Source organism: Spinacia oleracea, chromosome 1, assembly GCF_020520425.1.
Source record: "Spinacia oleracea cultivar Varoflay chromosome 1, BTI_SOV_V1, whole genome shotgun sequence".
Lineage (NCBI taxonomy): Eukaryota > Viridiplantae > Streptophyta > Magnoliopsida > Caryophyllales > Amaranthaceae > Spinacia > Spinacia oleracea.
In genome coordinates this window covers 110,992,343-111,014,851 of record NC_079487.1, presented here as the reverse complement: position 1 = coordinate 111,014,851, position 22,509 = coordinate 110,992,343, and the positions used below count along the sequence as shown (strand labels likewise).

At 34.8% G+C, this 22,509-nt stretch overlaps 3 protein-coding genes across 5 annotated transcripts; 2 read left to right on the top strand and 1 right to left on the bottom strand.

Moving 5' to 3' along the window:
• Positions 1 to 767: 767 nt before the first annotated feature.
• Positions 768 to 3,737, bottom strand: LOC110802169 (protein yippee-like). Its single transcript, XM_022007605.2, has 6 exons — positions 3,585 to 3,737; positions 3,171 to 3,342; positions 1,611 to 1,654; positions 1,323 to 1,431; positions 1,169 to 1,224; positions 768 to 1,065 (listed from the first exon to the last, which is right to left on the bottom strand). Exons 2-6 carry the CDS (start codon positions 3,264 to 3,266, stop codon positions 981 to 983), a joined length of 390 nt encoding a protein of 129 aa, XP_021863297.1. The 5' UTR covers positions 3,267 to 3,342; positions 3,585 to 3,737; the 3' UTR covers positions 768 to 980.
• Positions 3,738 to 8,175: 4,438 nt separating this feature from the next.
• On the top strand, positions 8,176 to 13,529 carry LOC110791918 (uncharacterized). 3 transcript variants are annotated; one of them, XM_056839686.1, is made up of 6 exons: positions 8,176 to 8,949; positions 9,373 to 11,470; positions 11,587 to 12,277; positions 12,468 to 12,970; positions 13,102 to 13,155; positions 13,241 to 13,529. In XM_056839686.1, the coding sequence occupies exons 2-6, from the start codon at positions 9,374 to 9,376 to the stop codon at positions 13,319 to 13,321; spliced, it is 3,426 nt and encodes a 1,141-aa protein (XP_056695664.1). In that variant the 5' UTR covers positions 8,176 to 8,949; position 9,373; the 3' UTR covers positions 13,322 to 13,529. The 3 variants fall into 3 exon arrangements, with proteins under 3 accessions (XP_056695664.1, XP_056695659.1, XP_056695661.1); XM_056839681.1 differs by having other exon boundaries at positions 12,468 to 13,155; XM_056839683.1 differs by lacking the exon at positions 8,176 to 8,949 and having other exon boundaries at positions 9,058 to 11,470; positions 12,468 to 13,155.
• Positions 13,530 to 19,910: 6,381 nt separating this feature from the next.
• LOC110802161 (pentatricopeptide repeat-containing protein At5g64320, mitochondrial) lies at positions 19,911 to 22,450 on the top strand. The gene has a single exon (XM_022007592.2). It carries the CDS (start codon positions 20,240 to 20,242, stop codon positions 22,448 to 22,450), a length of 2,211 nt encoding a protein of 736 aa, XP_021863284.1. The 5' UTR covers positions 19,911 to 20,239.
• Positions 22,451 to 22,509: the final 59 nt, after the last annotated feature.

The following is a 22,509-nucleotide window of genomic DNA, read 5'->3' as shown; positions in this document are numbered from 1 at the left end:
TTTTATTTTATTTTTTCTTTTGATGTTTGCTACGGAGTATATTATACAACTCCAACTGCATCTTTCACTTCATTTTCCTCATACAACATCAATTCACCAATCTATTCATTCAACATCTTTCACTCCACCCTCCCCCCTCTTCCCCATTAACACTCAATATAAATTAATACACTATTTACTTTATGTATTCTTTCAACCTTTAAATTCTACCTCTATTTAATTCTTTTTTTTTTTCTCTAAAAGCACAAGCTCGATAAAATTAAAACAATAGATCAATAGACTAAATTACCACTATACAAAAGCTAATTTCATATAAAAGTAATAACCATAAATAATGTAATAACTCGGGGAGTAACCCGAACCCAAATCGAGTAGTTGCATTAAAAAGAGACATATTTTAAGAATTTTAACGTCTTGAAAGTGTTATATTGTGAAAATCGTTCTCAAACTAGCATCATAAAAAAAAAACGTTTATTTTTTATTTTTTTTATAGTGACTGTTTATAAAATTTGTGTACAGTCTATCTCTAATTCTCTATTACAAAAATCAATAGAAAATTAGGATAAATCGTATTTCCAAGAAATATAGGAACATGTTCAAAGAATAAAAGTTTGGCAATAGATCTACAAAAGAGACGTCAAAGTCACCCTGTAAATAGGAAAATTCGAGTATTGGTTTGAAAATACATTCATTTGATTCCCCTTCGCCGGAGAAAATAAATCAGTGAAGCTGCAATTACCATAACTGCAGAAAACACAATACAAAAGTAACAAGCACAAAGATTGTTGATTGAACATAAATTGTTTTGACACAGGGATAATTTACAGACAGATTGAACATCATACATAAATACAGAAATTCCTAAACAATGGAGGATTCCCGTTTATGTTAATGTGGCGAAACAATCTGGGAATCCTCAAGTTCAATTGAAAGATTTTAAGGGGTTAAATTATGTACAATTGGCTGCAATCAATATGCAACTAAACAACATCCGTGTCACTGCCACCAACATGTGCTTCATGAGCAACCCAATAGTTGCTACCATCAGGGACGAATACCTTCAACCTGCTCAACCATAAACATTTCATAATCATTCGAGGCCATAAACATTAAACAATAAGAATGTATGTGTTGGTAGGTTGTCCTTTATGATACAAATGTTACTGACCGTTCAAGGACGGATTTCCCTTCTTTGTACTTCTGGCTCTTTTCATGAGCAGTCTCCTGAAAGAATCACATCCCACAACAGTAACTAAATGAATTTGGCCAATCGTACGTTACATGAGAAATGATAGAATTTCAGCCTGCATAATATAGCTTACATATTTCCATCCCACAATTGATCCACATCCCACACAGAATATATCAGCCACAGTATGCATCCCAGTCATCATCACTCTATTATCTTTCTCTCCAAGGGTCACATTCACACTGTCAAACATATTTGGAAAAATCATCTTTTCTAGCGAACCATAACAACATCCATCTGACATGAATCATGATACTAACATTATGTGAAATTAGCTATATTATGACATTTTTCAATATCCGGTTGCTTCTGTGAGCTCCTTAGAGTAAGAAACAAATTCAAATAAGTTCAGGAAACTTACACCTTGCGGAAGAGATAAGCCTTCCCGTTCTTGGAGTGAAAAGACTGAATAAAAAAACACATGTAAAACTGCAGTCAGGTAATGGACTAGATCAAAAAAATTCCATTTCAACATCTAATCATTGTATCAAATGCAAGTATATTAGTAGTTCTAACAAATTTTATTTTGGATACAGTTGAAAGAAAACAGCAGATATTTGTACCAGAAAACAATGACAGTTTTACGGCACAAATCTCTGCACAAACAGAATATGCACATATATCAAACACACCGTGCATCTGTTACATGTTCAGACACCGTGGTGCACACTAAGATGGACCAATGACTTTGTTCATAGAGTCCAGAACACAATAACAACATACCTGCAAATCTGCAATAGGAAGTTGTAAAGTTTCAAGGATAAACAATGACTGTTCGTTATCAATATCAAGCTTGCAGTAAATCATATTTTGTATTTAAATCACTTTTCCACTTTCAATGAATTTACGAGTTAATCAAACAGCCTTGTATGTTGTATCACCACAATGCCTTACAGTGAACGATCAGCTCATTCTTTCTAACTCTTCACATCCTTTAATCAACACTTTTAAACTCTCATGGTGTAGAATGACTAGAGTGTCGAGTGACTAGAGTGTGAAACTAGATGATTATCATGACTAAATGCAGCCTGTTTTAAATGATTAATCAAGAGAATCACCTCCAAGAACAATCAAAAGATAAGGTCGACAAGAATAAAATTCACATGATTGTTTTTTTTTTTTGGTGTTAGCACCCGGTTCACCCTTAGGGCTAATCCGGATTCAAGGCGAGTTCTGGGTGGTTAGGTTCCGGCCAGTCCCCTCCCAATTGTTGTTGCGGGGGATCGAACACGTGTTCTCCCTACCAAGTTCAGCCCCAATCACCACTAAACCAACAAGCAATTGATAAAATTCACATGATTGTAACTATACCAGTCCCTTCTGATCCTAGAAACATCCCAAAAAACCGCCACAAAATATCCAGCAATAGCATTCTACAGACAGTACAGCAAGAACGAAGTTGCTGCATAATGCAACCAAGGCTCCCAAACAACTTCCAGGGAACCCAAAAAAAACCAGCATTTCCTAATTGCAATACTATAGCAAATTGGTTTCCTTTATGATACTACTAATTATTCAATAACACACTACTAATCAATTAATCATTTCATATCCCAAAACTTTAAATCCTAGTATTATCAAGTATAAGTAAAGAATACAGGGAAACTAGCAACGTAACAAATATGATAAAAAAAACTGCTAACACAAAAAGAATTATCAATCTCAAATTGAATCATTAAACTACACAAAGTAACCCAGAATTATCATGAGTTTTAGATATTCATATATCCCAGAATTCCAGATAAAACTGATTAAGTAAACCATTAACATAAAAACAACCCAAAACCTGAAAACCCAGCAGGCCAGCAATGATCATACAAACCAAAGATTAACCCAATTCCAAAATCAATAGAATATAATTTATTTTTCAAAAAAGAAAAAAAAAAAAAAAAAAAAAAAAACAAATTGAAAGGGATGAGACCTTGGAAACGATATCTTCAGTGACAGCAAGATGGGTCCTACAGTACTTGCAACTGTAGATCCTCCCTTCCAAATTGACCACAAAAAGCCTTCCCATTTCTCAACTAACTCAAAATTTCATCCAATTTTCAGAACCCAGAAAAAATTTCCAAAAATCACAGGATATTTATGTCCTGATTAAGAAAATTAAACAAAGAACAATTAAAAGGGGTAAACACAAAAAAAATTAAAGAACAAAGTAAAAGATGATGATAGCTTGGAAAAGTTGATGATGTGAGTGATTGAATCCAGGAGTATACGCAAAGAATATGAGCAAAATGTAAGGATCATGGAATAAAGGTTAAAGATGCCCGATTTTAATTGAAACGTGCAAAAGAGATTAACAGAACAGAGATGATGTTCAAATATATTTTACCTGTAATGTAACCACTCAACTTGCAACAACACAAAGAAATGTGAAAGGGGGATCCACTACATTTTGAGTTTTTATACAAATCATTTCTTTTAACTATTATTTTCCCAACTATCTTTTTGCGAATTAAAAGTTGTAGAGACACATGATATTTTATCCGGAATGACAGGAATGAGTAATAAAGGCAATACAAGTTATAAAGGGGCAAGGACGAGACTACGAGAGAGATTCAAAGGTGTGACTTATCGCATATAAAATTTAGTGTAAACCACTAAGTCAAAACATTATGGATGATGAGAAATTGTATCGTAACATTTATTTATAACCTTATTATATTTTCTTTTCATGTAATGGGATGGTGAATAGTTTACTTCATAACAAATTAATTTCATATTATATGTGAGATTATGGGTACATAATTAAGGCCATGTTCTTTTGGACTTTTTTGCAGTTCCATTCAGTTCAGTTCAGTTCGTTCAGTTCAGTTCGTTCAGTTCAGTTCAGCTTCATTAAGTTCAGTTCAGTTCAGTTTAGGGATGGAAATATCCAGTGGATGATCCAATAACCCGGTCACCCGCTCTAATTAAACAGATGAAAATCCGAAATAAATGGATGAAAAGCGGGTGATGGATGCGGGTCGGATGCGGGTGATGTTTTTTCATCCATCACCCGACCCACCACCCGTTTATCACCCGATCTATCACCCATTTATTTTATATATATTATTTTTATATTTTTTTAAACATAAAAATGTGTTAGTAAATCCATTATTTATTAAAGTTAGTGTTTGTTTACTCTTTTTGGGTTACAAGTTATGCATGATGAGAAACAATTATATGTTTCGGTAGTAAATGTAGGTATATAAGAATTTTTCTTTGGTTAATTATTATGCATATTCTTAGATGGTGAATTTGTAGTGGTTAATAGTTTTCACCCGAATATCACCCGATCCACCCGGTTCACCCGCGGGTGATGGATGGACGGAATGCGGGTGATGAGAAAAGCGGGTGACGGATGGACTGGGTGGAGCGGATGAAAGCGGGTGATGGATGCGGGTGATGCTCCACCCGATCCAAATCCCACTCATTTCCATCCCTAGTTCAGCTCCATTAAGTTCAGTTAAGTTCAATTCAGTTCAGTTCAGCTCCATTGAGTTCAGTTCAGTTCAGTTCAGCTCCATTAAGTTTAGTTCAGTTCAGTTCAGTTTAGTTCAGTTCAGTTCAGTTCAGTTCAGCCAAATAAAGTTCAGAAGAATAGGGCCTAAGTATGGAGCATGATTGTATTGTATGAGAGCCATTTTGAGATGTATGGTGTATTATATTCACTTGATTTCCATTTTTTTTTACGTATCTTAACTTATCAAAAATTATTTTAGTACTTGCGCAACCATTTTTTTTCCTGAACTGAACTTATTTCTCCTGAAATGTGTGGAAAAAAGATGAACAAGACAAGGCCTAAGTTTGGATGGATAGTCGATTATGAAAGTTTTTAGTCCCTTACAGAATTGTAATTGTACTTCAATGTCGCATTTAAAATTCTATTAATATTGAAGATATCCCCTTTAAAAAATACGGGTCCAATATATCAAGGCAAGAATCATGTCCTATTAATTTTAATCTCTCAAGTTGTTCTCTTGCAATAAAATCTAATCATGACGAATAAGTTTAAATCAAATCCAACCAAATCGGTCAGATTATCAAGTTCAATAAGCTTACATAAATTAAGTTTCGATAAATTCAGGTTCTACCAAACGAAGTCATGGAGAATATTTGGGACAAGGCAACGAAGAGATGTATTTTGGGAGATGTCCATGTGACATAATTGAGGATATGTGTAGTAAAGCAATGGCAACATATTGGAACTAGTGTATAGAGGATATTATTATTTAAGATTGAGGGTTGACACTTCTTTAATAAAGCTCAATTTTCTTTATTTGTAATCTCCTAATACTGTCCTGAAAGCCTATTAGACAATACAATCAATGAGGCCCATCCATTCGTTAATGCATTTTTCATCTTCAATGTCATTCTTTCAATTGATTCTAGACCTTATCCACTGATTGGGGCCAGTTATCCAAATTGGGCTGATGACTTTATTGGGCTTCACAAAATATTGAAACTAGCCCAATTTCAACATTCTCAACAACCCCAATTTTTAATGAGAATTACCTTAGGCTACTGATTATTTCTTCAAATGATCATAGTTTGTCCACTAATAATTCTGTAAGGCTGTATACATATTTTGTACTTTAGTGTCCTCTTATTAAAGATGAGTAGCAATTTCATCTTATAACTCATAATTAGCAATTTCATTTTATGACTCATAATTAGATGAGTAGCAATTTCATCTTATGACTCACAATTTCATCCTTCTATCTTTTTATTTTTGATTAAATTAATATATATTATTTATTTGTGGTATGCACATTAATACTTTTTTAAAATAAATTATATATATGAACGACATGTACAAGGTCAAAGTAACCGTAAAAGATGAAAGCGGAAGTCCATAACCGGTATGTTTGACCGAGAAGTGTTTCAAATCCTTTGAATATCGACAATTGATTTAAAAGATGAACTATCCAAAGTAACTAAGATACGAAGTATCAATCTATGGCAATATTGAATAATGGAATAAGTAGTACTCTGTAATAAGGGACGAAGGATACAAATATAAGATACTAGATTTAAGCCCGTGCGATGCACGAATGTTTATTCATATGGATTATGATTGAAGTTTATTGTAAATTAGTATTGTAAACAAAAGAAACAGGAGTATCTTATCCCAAACTTTAATATCCCAAACATGAGTATATATCTTATCCAAACCTACCATTTATATACTTCCTCCATTTTTTTTTAATTGCACCATCTTAGGTTTTGACACTACTCACATATTCTTATATAGTTATTTTTTGTGATTTATATATAAAGAAAAATATATTCATGTGGGATCTTGTTAGATTCGTCTCGAAATATACTTTTAAATTATCAAATTTTATAATTTTTTAAAAATGTATAATGAGATATATTAATGGTTAAAATAGTGCATTGGCAAGCGTGAAATCTAAGAGGGTGCAATTATAAAAAAAATGGAGGAAGTACAAAGTATTTTCATTTTTTTTTAATCTTTTGACCCCTCCACTCTGTCATTTATGCAAGTATGTGACCAATCTTATAATCATAGCAAAGAACCTCAATAGATAATTATGACATTGATTGAAATATTACTCAATTAGTTGTTTTTGACATACGGAGGAAAATAGGTATTGGGATATTGGCTTGGTGGTAAAGATATTATTACGGTCTTGTGTATGATATGTCACAGGTTTGAATTAACCCTTCCCCGTTGTAATTTATAATGTACCCATGGCTCATTAGCACAAAAAAATGTTTAACCACTAAAAGAAACTAAAATCTAAAAAAAAGTTGTTTTGATAATTAAAGGATATATGCTCCGTAATTTTCTTAGATACATACATACAGTTTGTTGCACTATGTGAAATCACAAATTCTTATTTACAAGGGTTGTACAATAAATATTGTACACTAGAGTAAAAGTTAACTCAAAATGTTTAAAAGTTAAGCTTATATATGTAAAAGTTATCTATTTTTAAATGATAATTTTTTTATTTTAATAAAACTTATTTCTTCAAAATCACTAATAATGTATAAAATTAATCATTTAACTCTTTAAAATGTTTATCTATCAACGTTTTTTTACTAATATAAAAGTTAATCAAAATTAGGTTAAAGTTACAAAAAAATGGGTAAAAGTTATTTTGGTGTACAATAAATTTATTGTACACCTAGTGCGCACAAGACCTTTTGATGTGAAATAAATGGGTATTTGCTTATAGTTAATTGTTGTTGCACTATGTGAAATACATACATGCAATTTTGACATTACCTATTAACAAAATTGGATAAACCAATCGATAAAAAATTAAACAAAATAATATTTCTTTTATCAAATTTGTAGGATCGTAATGATATGATACACCGATTTTATTATACCCTATCAATGATTCAAAGTATGATTAGGATACCAATCCTAACAATCTTGATGTTGATTATCCATAATAGTTCTAGATGGTGTTAAGATAGTATATTAAAAAGAAAAAGTGAAAGAAAGAGCTAGAGAACATCTTATGTAAATTATATACAATCCGTCACTTTTAAAAATAATATGCAAGTCGTCACTTTATATATGAAATAGTTAAATAACATCACTCATTCAAGTTATTTTGTTCAAAACATTAGTATAGACTTATAAATCCGTGCAATTGCACGAGTTCTGTACTAGTAAAAATTAAACATGGAATGAAACATCAACTCCTGTTGCAATAAGCATTTTTCTCCTCTCCGACAAAACAAGTACGGAGTATTACATATTCAACCTAAATTCCAAAAAAATCAATCCAGCAATGTCGATATTCCAATTGCAATAGCAACGATAATTAAAGCGGTACAATTAACGTCCCTTGTTCAGCACCCAAGCCAGAGAAGGAGACCGGTGATGGGTCGTCAGCTTCTGGGATGGAGGCTTGGCCTTTGGTCTGTGCCGGAGAAGAAGAAAGGTGTGGGGTGGTTGGATCCAAAGTGATATTGATGCTTCTCTCTCCTCTCTCGTGAGTTAGGGTTTGAATCATGGATCAAATGGATATTGAATCTTAGGGGGTGAGATGAGCATGAGATTTCAGGGATTTAGGGTGGAATTAGAACGCCTTTGGTATGAGGTTCCATACCAAAAGTCCACAACCAAACAATAATATGAGTTGAATGGATTTTAACTCATTATTCCAACCCATTCCAAAAGGTCTAACCAAACAGGACCTTAGAATGTGTTCTCGTGTTCGGTAGAAGCGTTTTAAGGTAAAGGTTGAGTAAATTTTATCAAAAGCTCAAAATATTAAGGTAGCATGTAACTTTTGATAAAATTATGTTAAAGTTTAAAATAATTTAGGAAAAATTACTTTTAATAATCCAACCTTTTAGCCATTAGCCAAAATTAATCCAACATTTTGATTATTTTTGATTAATCCAAGCTTTATACCCCTTTAACCTTTGTTGCTCCAAAAAACTGGTAACCTGCTAAAATGGTCAAAAATATCCGTTGACCTTTGGTTATTGATTTCCCTCCCAAAAACGTCTTCTTCAACGTCTTCTTCAATACTCTCTCTCACCCTCCATATTCAATACTCTCTTCATTAACGTCCTTCTACCCACCAGCCATAACTGCTTTCACCATCTTCAACCTACAATAGTACCAGCAAAGTTGACGCACGACTGTACTCGATGACGTCGTCCTCCATTTGAAGAAAAAAGCGAAGAGGCTCTGAAAATCGCATTAAATTACCAAAATTGAGGTAAGTAAAAACCCTAAATTTGATTCTTTGTGATTGATTTGGATTAATTTAGTTGGTTTGCATCTAATTGAACCCTAATTTAGTTCATGGTAGTCAAAATTTGAATTTTAGCATTGATTATGTAATTTGCTCTAAATAATTTAAAAATTAGGGTATGTGGATTTGCGAATTCAATTCATCAATTTGCGAATTTGTGGATTATCTTTGCCTCATATTGGGTGAATTGATTGTTTATGTTTGAATTGTTCATGTATGAATTTATCGTGTTTGATTATATTGTGTTTGCATTTTTCGTGTTTTAATTTGTCGTGTTTAAATTGATCGTGTTTGAATGCTGATGTGTTTTTGGTGATTGATTCGATGGGCTCTTGTATTGTGTTTACATCGTGGATTAATTAGGTAACTCGTGTTTAAATTGACTAGGATGGGTGTTGTGACGTTGAAAATTTGGCATGGTGGGATCTTTAAGACTGTGAATAATGGCCAGTTAGTGTATGAGGGTGGAAAGGGGAAGACTTGTCAAATTGATTCTGATGTTTTGTGTTGGTGGGATTTACTCGATTTAGCAAAGAAATGTGGGAATTATTCCACAATTGAGGGGCTGTGTTATTTGATCCCTGGGCAACCTTTGGGTAATGGGTTAAGGAAGGTTTATGATGATGCTCAAGTGTTGGAAATGACTGAGTTAGCTCTAAAGATGAGGTGCATTGAGGTTTATGTGAATCATGGGGTTGCACTTCCAGAGATGCATAAAAAAGTAGAGAAGTTGCAGCCTAGAAGGGCCCCACATCCACCTCAGCTAGATTCTGTTAGATGTAGTCCCAGGAACTGTGTGTCAAGTGCTGCATCATCCCAACAGAAAAGCACAGAAAAAGCCAAAAAAACACTATCCACCCACAAAGATGCTTCCCTCCCTTTGACTGGTCCCACAGAAACTCAAGACCCTATGTTCAACCATGAATCTGTCCTTGAGAAAAGCAACAATACAGTGCAAGAAAAACCCATCCAACCACTTCATTCCTCTACCATTCCTGATCCAAAACCAAACCAGAAAAAAACTAGGACTAAACTTTCTAAAACACAACCATTCTCATCTCCTATTGAATCTGAAGAGAACTTCCTGAATGATTATGAATGGGAAGATCCTAGACCTAATAGCCCTGTGGACCTGAATGCTAATTACTACAACAGTGATACTGAGGATGATGATGCAGATCCTATCTATGACCCTTATATTGACAAGGGTAAGGCAGTAACAGTTGATAAGGGTGGTGATTGTGATGGTGATGTTGATGGTGATCAATTCTGTGATGAGTTCAGTGATGAGTTCAGTGAGGATGCAGGGGATTCTAACCCAGATCTAGATGAAGAAGAGCCTGAAGAACAACTTGAAGATGCTGCTTACCAGTCAGACTGCAGTGATGATGAGTACAGGAGTGCTAGAGAAAAAGTGAAGGAGTGCAATCAGAGGTTAATTGATTTAGCTCTGCAAGTACAGAGAGATATTGAAGGAAAAGGAATTATTGTTCCCACTAATGATGTACCAGAAGTAGATGGTGATGGTGATGGTTGTATTAGTGAGTACGAAGAGAGTGATGATGATGTACACACTCCTCCTGATTCAGGTGATGAGGAGCTGAGTTTTAGGGATAGGAAGAAAAAGAGAGGTGTTTTAGTTGGTGCTGATACAGACTTCAACACATTTAAGTGGTCTGTTGGACAAAGATTTCCTGAAAGAAAAGCATTTAAGGATGCAGTGGCCATGTATGGTGTGCTACAAGGTAGAAACATATACTTTGTTGTGAGTGACAGAAATAGGCAGCAGAGGTTAGGTGTAAAGTGTGTGAAAGGGTGTCCATTTTATGTGTATGCATCTTGGGATTCCAGAAGAGCAATTCTTGTGGTTAGAAGAGTTATAGGTGAGCATATTTGTCATAGGAATATGAAGAAGAATAGGCAATTGAAGGCAAACTGGGTAGCTCAACAGTTCCTTGAAGTGTTCAAGGCGAGACCGCACTGGCCAGCCAGAGAAATAATGGAGTCAGTAAGGAGGGCCTTTAAGGTCTTGATTAGTAGGAATCTTGCTTATAAAATCAAGTATGCAGCCCATAAGATGCTACATGGATCAATGCATGAGCATTATAAGAAGGTTGGTGGTTACATTGAAGCTTTGAAGTCGACAAGCCCGGGAACAGATATTGAATTGGTCACAGATCCAACCAAACAAACTGTTCCACCTGTTTTCCAGAGGCTATTCACATGTTTTGAAGGGCTGCAAAAGGGGTGGAAATTGGGATGCAGAAAGGTGATATGTATCGATGCTTGTTTTTTGAAAACTTTCCTAGGTGGTCAGTTGTTGGTTGCTGTTGGTCGAGATGGGAACGATCAGATGTATCCAATTGCCTGGGCAGTTGCTGAGGGTGAGAACAACAATTCCTGGGAATGGTTCATGATCAAGCTTCAAAAGTGTTTAGACCTAGATGATGGTGAAGGCATTGCTGTGATTTCAGATGAACATGTTGTAAGTAATCGTGCAGTTAATGTTTTTATATTCTGTTTTGACTAAATATAACTACTGTGATGACTACATATGTAATAACAATGTCTATTTTGTGTGTGTGTGATGCATGATGACAGGCTATAATCAATGCTGTGGCTTCAGTTCTCCCCAAGGCGGAACACCGACATTGTGCGAGGCATATTTTTGCTCACTGGCACAAATCATTCAAAGGGGATCAAATGAAGCTGCTATTTTGGAAAATAGCAAAGGCATACAACCTAGCTGATTTCAATGATGCAGTAGAGGAGATGAATGCCATTAATGAGGACGCCGTCACTGCATTCAAGTCTTACAACCCTAAGCTATTCTGTAGAGCTTACTTGGACATCTCTATGAAGACTGATGCAATCACAAGCAATATGGCAGAAACATTCAATGGCCATATCATTAATGCTAGGACTAAGGATTTGATATACATGTTGGAGGACATCAGGATTTCCTTGATGCAGAGGCTGGTTGTCAAGCGGCAAGCGATGCAGAAATCAACTTCTACAGTGTGCCAAAGAATTCAGGTGAAGCTTGATCAGGAGAAGGCCAAAGCTGCCAATTGTGATGTGATTCCATCAACTGACACTTTGTTCAATGTCAACTACTATTTGGATCAGTTGGTAGTTGACTTGGAAGCAAAGACATGCAGTTGTAGAAAGTGGAACATGCTCGGTTATCCTTGCTGCCATGCCGTTGCGTGCATATACTTCCTCAACAAAGAAGCTGAAGATTTTGTAGAAGATTGCTATAAAAGGGAAACATACTTGAAGGCCTATGCAGGTAACCCTTGTTTATTTTCCAATCATGTAATCATACTCATAGTTAGGCGAGTAATCGTGTTTGCTAGTTGACACTTAGGCACGTAATCGTGTTTGGTATGTGACACTTAGGCAAGTAATCGTGTTTGCTAGTTGATACTTAGGAAAGTAATCGTGTTTGCAAGTTGATAATTATGCTTTGTTATTTTCAGGTTCAATACCACCCATAGATGGTGAAAGGTATTGGCCGAGGGTAGAGTATGGTTTAGATCCCCCTCCCATCAAAATTGGGCCAGGGAGGCCTAGAGTAAACAGGAGAAAGGATCCAATGGAGGATCCCAAGAAGCCGGGAACCTTGCAAAGAACCGGCATGGAAATGACATGTAGTATATATCATGTTAAAGGCCACAACAAAAGACGGTGCCCCAACAAAGACACTCCCTCTGCCCCAACTGAACCACCACCAAAGAGGTCTAGAGGTAGACCAAGGAAGGATGGGCAACCTCCTATCTCTCACTCACAAGTGGCACAATCATCAACTGCTCACCACAATGCAACTGCACAACCCACCCAACTTGGACGAGGCGGTAGGATGTGCAGAGGTGGAGCAGGTTCAAGGGGAGGGAGGACAACATCAAGGGGGGGGAGGACAACATCAGGTAGAGGATCAAGGGGAGGCAGGGCACCTTCAGGAAGAGGAAGGGGAAGAGACCAAGTGAGTTTTCAGTTTCATTGTTGTACTCGGGTTTTGCATTTACCATTTGTGATGACTTTTGTTCTGAAATGGTTGGTTCTGTTCAGATATTTATCTGAATTTTGCTTTCTGAAATGGTTGGTTCTGTCCAGGTTCCAATTGGTGTTGGGGTGTATTTTGCACCAGATGGTTCAGCACACACCAATGTGAGTGTTTAGTTGTTTATGGTCCTTTTTCTGTTTGTTGCAATTCAGGGATACACTGTGATGCCTGGTGTGTTTTTTGTTGCAGCAAGGTGGCAGTTCTAGGCATGTCAATGACCAAGCAAGCCAATCAAGCCAAGTCTCTACACTGCACCAAGCAACTCAGTAGGAACTTCAACAAAAAAATTTTTTGGTTTCCAGTAGAACTGTTTATGTATGTCATTAGACAGTAGCAAGATAGTGGTGTTTATGCATTTTCAGTTTACGTATCCACTAAGTCGTATTTTGGATTTTGTCAACATTGTCCCATATAACATTGTCCCGTAAATTATGCCGTGTTTTGAATTGTATTGATGATAATGATTCTCAAATATATAAGGGAAATGTGTTTGAAACTGATATTATTGTGTAAACAAGTTGTAGCTTCATTGATGCAATTTCAATACATTACATGTTAAAATCTAGTAAACTTCTACAAAGCTACTAAAACCCCGAGTTTTCCATAACTCCTGCATTCCAACAAAACGCAAACCAATTCACCAACTACCAACTACTTCAAATACATAAGTAGGATGCAAAAAACCACCCAAGAACATAACAAGGCCATGGAGAAATTCTTCTCATTTCTAGAGGTCTTCATAAGCTCAACGCGCGTGTGGCAAAGCTCGATTTTCAGTTCCTGATTCTCCTCCTCCAGATTCTTTTTCTTCCCCTTTAACTTTTTGTTTTTCTCTGCCATCAAGTGTTGTTGTTGCTCCATCTCCAACATCTTTATTTCAAGCTCTTCATGCTGATTATGATCACTTATCCATCTGAAAAAAATACATTTCGTGTTCTACTCCAATCCAATTCGAATGTCAACTAGTTAATATCCCAATTTCATTTCTCCAACATAAACCTAAATTAATTGCGAAAAATTCCCCCTTTTCACGTTCATTTAACAATATTAACAATCAACAAATTAAACATGGGGAGGGGGAGAAATTAAACACTTACTGGCCATAAAGGGCATCCATGGAACTTCATTCCAACATTAGGCCCGTGTTTCACAGTTCGCACAACCGCATCGTTGTCGCATTCGCATTTCAAAACCATTCGTGAATTTTGTGAATATCCAGAAACAGAACGCCCATAATCCATTAACGTGGAAGAAGCTATTTGTAGTGGTGGAAGAAGCTATAAGAAAAAAAAAATGGTGGAAGAAGGTATTTGCAGTGGTGATCGAAGAGGAGGAAGAGGTTGAAGATGATGAGCTGGGGAAATAAGGGGGATGACCAGAATCGGGGGTTTTAAAAGAAAGAACGGTGTCAAATGGGTCCCACAACAACGGTACAATGCCACGTCATTGGTAATGACCGGCTAATCTTGTTGGTAACCTGTAGGGTGCAACAAAGGTTAAAGGGGTATAAAGCTTGGATTAATCAAAAATAATCAAAAGGTTGGATTAATTTTGGCTAATGGCTAAAAGGTTGGATTATTAAAAGTAATTTTTCCAATAATTTAATACCCCTCCGTCCCAGATTAGTTGTTACACTTACCTTTGCACAAAGTTTTAGGTGATAAGTGATTGATTGGTTATCAATTGTTATTTTATTGAAAAAGTAGATGTGATAGGAGTTAGTGGGGTATTTTTTTAATTGAATGAGAGAGGGTGTGGGAACAAAAAAACATTTCTTGGGAAAAGAGAGAAAATATAATAATTGTGGGGTCGTTCCTAATTTAGAAGTGTAACAACTAATCTGGGACGGACGAAAAAGGAAAGTGTAATAACTAATCTGGGACGGAGGGAGTATATAGTTTTATTATATTTTACAACTCAATCTCTAGTTGTATATAGGGGTGTTCATGGGTGGTTAACCGTCTCAAAACTTGATTTGGCTCGGTAATCAAATATTACGGTTTTACATTTTCATGAACCGTTACCGCACGGTTTAAACCGGTTACCGTTTAAATCGGTTACCGTTTAAACCGCATTTTCCGTACGGTTACTCAGTTAACCATAAACCGCTAATATGTTTTTTTATTTTTGTTTTTAATCGCATTTATCTTATTATTATTATTATTATTATTTATCGTAGTAATTAAATACGGATTATTAATAATTTTTTATCGTAGTAACTATTTAGAATTATTAATTATTAATTATTTTGTTACGGAGTATTTATTATTTATTATTTATTATTTAAGTTCGACCAACTAAAATCTCAGTATGAGTTATAAGAATTCGAGATATCACTTTAATGTGATAGGAAAAGTATGACAACGTGTGTGTGTTCCGTGACCATAAAACGTGTATATATATATATATATATATATATATATATATATATATATATATATATATATATATATATATATATATATATATATATATATGATGCCACAACCCTTGATTTGAATTAGGCAGTTTTAGGAAAAATCTCAAAACCCTAAACCTTAGGACAGTCGGTCAACACAAGGCTTGTGGCCCAAGTTTCTTGTTGTGCAAGGGCGTTGGGCCTGGCGCATTAGGTGATAGGTTGGCACTTGCATGCTGGCATGTCGCTCGTTGCGTGCTTCCGATTCATTTTTCGATTTCGGTAATATTTCTTATTCGAACAATATTTCCGATTCCAACAATATTTCCGTTTTCGATAATATTTCTATTTCCAATAATATTTTCCGATTCGAACTATATTTCTGTTTCCGGCAATGTCTTGGTTTCGGACAAATATTTATCGTTTTAACTTTTGATGATTTGTTTAGCTCCCACTGAAACCAACAATCATCATTTCTGAATATCCATTATTAAAGTATTTACCGAATATAACATTCACTTTAATACTTAATCCGTTCACGGTTATTTGTGTGACCCTACGGGTTTTGTCAAGTGTAAGTTGTGGCATTAATAATATTAATTTCACTTGAACTGAAGCGGCCTCTAGTTAGGCATTCAAATCATTTGATCTCATTGAATAATTAATTTCCTTAATTAATATTGAACCGCATTTATTAGATTTTGCATTAAATGCAAACTTGGACCAATGACATATTTCCTTCACATACGTCATAGTATGGTTAAAGAACATTTTTGGTTATGTTGCCAAATTAAAGAATTTCTCTTTTCTTTTTCTGGTGCAAAACATATACTAAACATATTAGACAGCTCCAATGCTACTATGACTTATTGAGGATATGAAGCATATATTTGCTCTCAGAATAAATTTTGGTGACTCTGCTTTTGTTAACATTACAAAGTATATGGTCCGACATGACTTCCCGTCTTTTGCATAGGAAATTTGGCATAAGATAAATGATAACACGACGTTCCCTCTTTACTCATGAGTACTACACTAGGTTGCATGGAAACGGGAAACGGAAATGGAAGCGGGGAAACAGAGATATGGGGAAACTTCAAATTTCAAAATTGTAAATTACGGGGAAACGGCTTAAATATAAATAGCTAGCTTAGGACTCGTGTAACACACATATTAAATTAAAATTTGTTTACGGAGTATTATAATTACTCGTAAATAATATTATAAATATGAAATATTTTTAATGAACAAATATTTTGTTACGACGTAGTAAAATTTTGAATTTGTATAAGACACAATTAGTTCAAAGTGATCAATTAAACATAAATTATACTACGTACGTAAACTACAAATTGAACATCGTATTTTTAATTTATTTTCACTTTTTCGGGAAAATTGAATAGAAATTATGTTTAATAATAAGTTAAGTTTAAGAAACATAAGAGTTAAATGATTTCTCTAAATTTTTATATTGCAGTTGAAATTCATTTGTTAAGATTGTAGAATCATATATTTTTATGATAGTAATTAGTAACATATAAACCAATATTAGAAAATCAATAGTAATAGTGCAGTGTATAATTTGCAATTTTTTCCATGTTACGTGTTTGATATTTTTCATATTAATATTAGAAAATCAATAGTAATAGTGCAGTGTATTCTTTTCGATTCTTGCCATAATAAATGAACTCGTAATATTACTTGTAATATACTTCGTATATTGTTCTATGATATGGAAGGAAACAAATTAGAAAATTTATAGTTTTTAAAAGTTTCTTTAATGAAGTAGAGATTATAAAAAAAAGAAGTCAAAGACACATCGAGAGATGACACGTGTCAATCATGATGTGTATTTTAGTATATAGTTATTGAAGTTATTGATTGATTAAAAAATATATATTTAATTAGATAATAAAAAATTGTTGATTAACATATGATTAATTATTAATGAATAATTTTTAAACTTTAAAAAACAATTTTCAAAATGTTATTACGAGGTAAAGTAAGGAGAAGAGATAAAATAAATAAAAATCCATTGTCATTGTAAACACAAATTTAACGTCAAAGTTTTGTGTACAATGTTCTAATTAGTGGCATTTATGATATTTTTAATGCATACAGTCATATCCATATTTTGTTGACTATTCAGTTAGACCACGTTTGGTTCGACCACAGGTATAAGGTATATGTTTGAGTATTAAACCCATGGGTTTATAATCAACGATACATAGAAAATCATAACTTATTCAACCTGTTTGGTAAAATAAATTTAGAATTTAATCCTACCGATAATATACTCTCCTACTCCTTATTCTCATCTTTTTGTTTTTTACACCTTCCCCTCCTCCTTCTACTTAAAGATGTAAGGAAAAAAACTAAAATTCAATAAAATATAAAAGGCAGACATTATATTTTGATATATGGCACCATCTCCACCACAATCGCTCGCTTTGCTTCAACTTTAACCATCACATTCTTCTGTCACTAGACGAAATTTGATTTTTGGTTGTTGTTTTTTTTACAATTAAAGCTACAAATCTAGACTTCAACGTCCAAAATTTCGACGATTAACAATATATCTAGGTATTTTATTCAAAGATATGTTTAGTTAAATTATTTTTCAGTATTCTAATTTCGTCATTTTGGGTTTTTACAGGGGTGTTGATGGTGACGTTAGGTAACATTGACGATTTGATGTCGAATCGATAGGGTAGTGACTTTGTAGTATAATTTTTATGATATTGATTTTTGGGTAGCTTGAGCGGCGACGGTGGTGGAGTAACATTAGTTAGGCTGTCATGGTGTTTGTTTGATCGAGTTTGCACTGTCGATTTTATTTTCAGTTAATATAATTTCATATACCCACCTAGCCCTTGAGTATGAGAACTCGATGCCATAGGAGTTTTGGAGGTGGGTCCCCAAATTTTAAATTTAATCTATAAAAATAGTTAACCAAATATCAAATATAGGGGTGGATGATTTCAAACACATACGTGATTCCAAAATATGCTGAACCAAATACAACCTTACTGATTTAACTAGCTTTTGAGCCCGTTCAAAGAACGGGCGGGTATATAGTGATTATTTACTCTGTCTTTTTAAGTTCTAAGTACGTGGTTATATTGTCCCGTTCTCAATGTCATAAAATTCGGCTTATATTCCAGCTTCTTTACGTCACTCCGTGTATTCCACTTTTACGCTTAAAATAGTTGTTTACATCATGTCCATAAAATGGTCGATGAAATGCTTGAACGAAATGTAGACTCTTAATGACTTTTATGACGTCATTACTGCCCACTTAAATTAAGTCGTATTAATATTAAAGACAAATGACATTCCCATCTCGTATAACATAAAAATACCCTTGGTTGCACCTAATAATTTCACCGCCTCGAGTCATTAGCATTATTATGTTCATGTTACTCACTGTGTATCCATTAATGAGAATCAAATTTGTCTAACTCATCCAGTCCAAACAAATTATCTACTTCACCATTAAATATGCCAATTGTCATGCATTTCCCAAATTTAGCAGAACATGATATTGAACCCAATTGAACAAAATTCAGAAATAATACTTTAGTGGCTTTAATACCTACTACTTAATAATTAGAAAGATCGTAGTGTAGGAAACAACAAACCTGCAAACGAATTCAATAAACTCCTTAGCTTTAATTTATCTTTTTCAAGAAATGTGTCACACCATTATTATTGTTCGTGAAAGAATCTAAACTAACAGATCAAAGAAAAAACTAAAAACCTTAATTCAAATCAGAGCCATAGCAAAAACTGGTAGATAGCATGAATCTAGAAGCAAATTAGAGCGAGATAAATCATTATGCTTAAAATGGATTAAAAAAAAGATAAATATAGGGAAGACAAATTTACCTCAACTAAAATAAGATTATATAAAATCAATTAAGAGAGCCCTTGCACCGATTTTGAACAATTTTAGATTTGAAGACAAAAATGCACCCAGCTTGTAAATTTCTTGGATAAAAATTATGAACAGAAGATTAAGATTGTTGCAATGGAGAAACCCGAATGAAAATTGGTTGTGGGTATAAAAACTAATTATATCCATAAACTCCTACCTTTTCAAATTCATCTATTTATAAATTGATTAGTTAGTTAATTAATGATTTTAAAATTACAAAAAACCTTTCAATGAAAGAATGAATGAAACTGTATGAATTAACTTTGTCATTAACTTTGAAGGTTGAAGGAAGTTAGAGAGATAATGAAGGTAAAACATTTTCCATAAATCTTTGTACAATCATAAAGTTTATATTTTACTTTTATATAAAAAAGGAAATGAGGATGCCACGTGTCATAAGTGGGTTTTAAAAATAAAAAGAGGAACAAGAGAGGAGATGCCAAATGTCACCATGTCATGAGTGGTTTGAGTTTTTAAATACTAGGTATTGATTGATTGATTTCCTTTTGTCTACTTGGGCCAGGACCAAATTTGTAGCACGGTTTCGAATATAGGCTATGCAAGTGTGAAATACAGAGTAACTGAGATCTTCTTCAACCTATCTTCTTCAACCTAATTTCAGTTTTCTGACGGAAAAATTTTCATACAATCAGCAAGTTTACTTGGGAAACGTGAATATTAGATTGAAATCTCGCTTCCCATTCGTTTCCGGGATGAATTCAGTTTCAAACACGTCTCTAATTTTCTGAAACGGTTTCGGCGCGCGTTTCCCGGTTTCCCCGTTCCAGGACGTTTCGGAAACGGTAAGTCGTGATTTTTTGGCGTTTCCGTGCTTCGTAGTTTTTTAGTTGTTATGATAAGAAGACCAAAGCTAGGAGCTTATGTGACCCAAAAGCTCCAATCTTTGTCTAAAAAACCCAGTTTTCCATTTTGTTCATCTGGGTCACATTCAAATTCTTCCTCTTTTGATGATGATCATGATAAAGTTAACAATCAATTAACTGCTGAACACTTTAATCAAAATGGGCATTTCAGTTCTGAGACTGATTGGGAGAAATTACTTAAACCCTATGACATTGAAGATCTTCAGAAATCATTCAATTTTCTTACACCATTTAGACTGTGTAAGTTGATTGAGCTTCCAATTGATGTGTCCACTTCGACCGAGCTCTTCGAATGGGCCGGTACCCAGAAAGGGTATGCCCATTCCTTTGATGTGTATTATGCTTTTATTTGTAAACTTGGTGCTGCTTCAGAATTTAAGGAGATAGAAAGGTTGTTGTTGCAAATGAAAGATGAGGGGATTGTTTTTAAGGAGTCCTTGTTTATGTTGATTATGAGGTGTTATGGAAAGGCTGGATTGCCTGGCCAATCCACTAGGTTGTTGTTGGATATGAGGAATGTTTATGGTTTTGAGCCTACCTTTAAATCTTACAATGTTGTATTGGAAATTTTGGTTGCTGGGAATTGTCATGAGGTTGCTCCCAATGTGTTTTATGATATGTTGAATAGGGGTCTTTCCCCGACCGCATATACCTTTGGTGTTGTGATGAAAGCTTTTTGTAGGGCTAAAAAGGTGGACAGTGCGTGGTCTCTTCTTAGGGACATGACCAAGTATGGTTGTGTTCCGAATTCGGTCATTTATCAGACGCTCATTCATGCTTTGTCTAAGATTAATCGTGTAAATGATGGATTGACCCTTTTGGAAGAGATGATATTGATGGGATGTGTCCCTGATGTTGAAACATTCAATGATGTCATACATGGTCTCTGTAAGGTTAGCCGTATTCATGAGGCAGCCAAGTTGGTTGATCGGATGCTTGCTCGAGGTTTCACCCCAAATGCTGTAACCTATGGGTTTTTGATGAATGGGCTGTGTAAAGCAGGACAAGTCAGTGAAGCAAGGGATCTGTTGAGAAAAGTTCCTGAGCCTAATGTTGTGTTGTTTAATACTCTGGTAAATGGGTATGTAGTTACTGGAAAACTTGATGAAGCCAAGGCCATTGTCCAAGAGAACATGGTGGGTTCTATATGTGAACCAGATTTATACACATATAACATACTTATCCGTGGTTTATGCAAAGAGGGATTTCTAGGTTCAGCTGGTGAACTTGTGGAAGAGATGGAACGTAAAGGATATAAGCTAAATGCCACTACTTACAGTATATTAATTAACGGTTTCTGTAAAAAAGGTAAACTCGAGGAAGCTAATTTTGTTCGGGATCAGATGTCTGTTAAGGGGCTCAGCCTGAACACAGTAGGGTACAATAGCTTTATAAGTGCCTACTGTAAGGGTGGGAAGGTCCATGAGGCTTTCAGAATATATGCCGAGATGTCAGGTAAAGGATGTAAACCTGACATATATACATTCAATTCTCTAATATATGGGCTATGCAAGGTTAATAAAATGGAAGAGGCTTTGAAGTTGTTCAGGGATATGTTACTAGAAGGAGTTATTGCCAACTCCGTTACTTACAACACATTAATCCATGCTTATTTGGGAACAGGATCTACAGAAGATGCAATTAAGCTTGTACATGATATGTTATTTAGAGGGTTACCTCCTGATGAAATCACTTACAATGGCTTGATAAAAGCGCTGTGTCAGGGTGGGTCTGTGGAAAAAGCTCTACGGTTATTTGAAGAAATGATTAGGAAAGGAAATAAGCTTAGCATTATTACATGTAATATACTAATTAACGGCCTTTGCCGGACAGGGAAGGTACAAAATGCACTTGACTTTTTGAGAGAAGTGATTTATAGAGGCTTGACACCAGATATAGTCACTTATAACATTCTGATAAATGGTTTCTGTAGAATGGAGCGCATCCAAGAGGCTGTTAACCTCTATGAGAGATTACAAGTTGAAGGAATTTCCCCTGATCCTATCACTTACAACACTTTGATTAACTGGCATTGTAAACTTGGCATGCCAAATGATGCCTTGTTGCTTCTAGATAGAGGTGTGGACAATGGTTTTGTCCCCAATTCCACCACATGGTCTATGTTAATAAAGAATTTTGTTCGCATCGAATGGAGGGATGTGGTTTTGTCTGTCTCTTGATCTGTGTTTTGCCGCTAGGCCATAAGAAGCTGAGTTAGGTGTAGGGTTCCAGGTGTAGG

Bases quoted from the DNA above. Each gene is read 5' to 3' on its own strand.
- LOC110802169 (XM_022007605.2), bottom strand. From the start codon at position 3,266: ATGGGAAGGCTTTTTGTGGTCAATTTGGAAGGGAGGATCTACAGTTGC. The intron at 1,655-3,170 runs GTCTCATCCCTT...TTTTTTATTCAG, and splicing joins CTGAAGATATCGTTTCCAAG to TCTTTTCACTCCAAGAACGG. The intron at 1,225-1,322 runs GTAAGCTATATT...TGATTCTTTCAG, and splicing joins CAATTGTGGGATGGAAATAT to GAGACTGCTCATGAAAAGAG.
- LOC110791918 (XM_056839681.1), top strand. From the start codon at position 9,374: ATGGGTGTTGTGACGTTGAAAATTTGGCATGGTGGGATCTTTAAGACT. The intron at 11,471-11,586 runs GTAAGTAATCGT...GCATGATGACAG, and splicing joins TGATTTCAGATGAACATGTT to GCTATAATCAATGCTGTGGC. The intron at 12,278-12,467 runs GTAACCCTTGTT...TGTTATTTTCAG, and splicing joins ATACTTGAAGGCCTATGCAG to GTTCAATACCACCCATAGAT.
- LOC110802161 (XM_022007592.2), top strand. From the start codon at position 20,240: ATGATAAGAAGACCAAAGCTAGGAGCTTATGTGACCCAAAAGCTCCAA.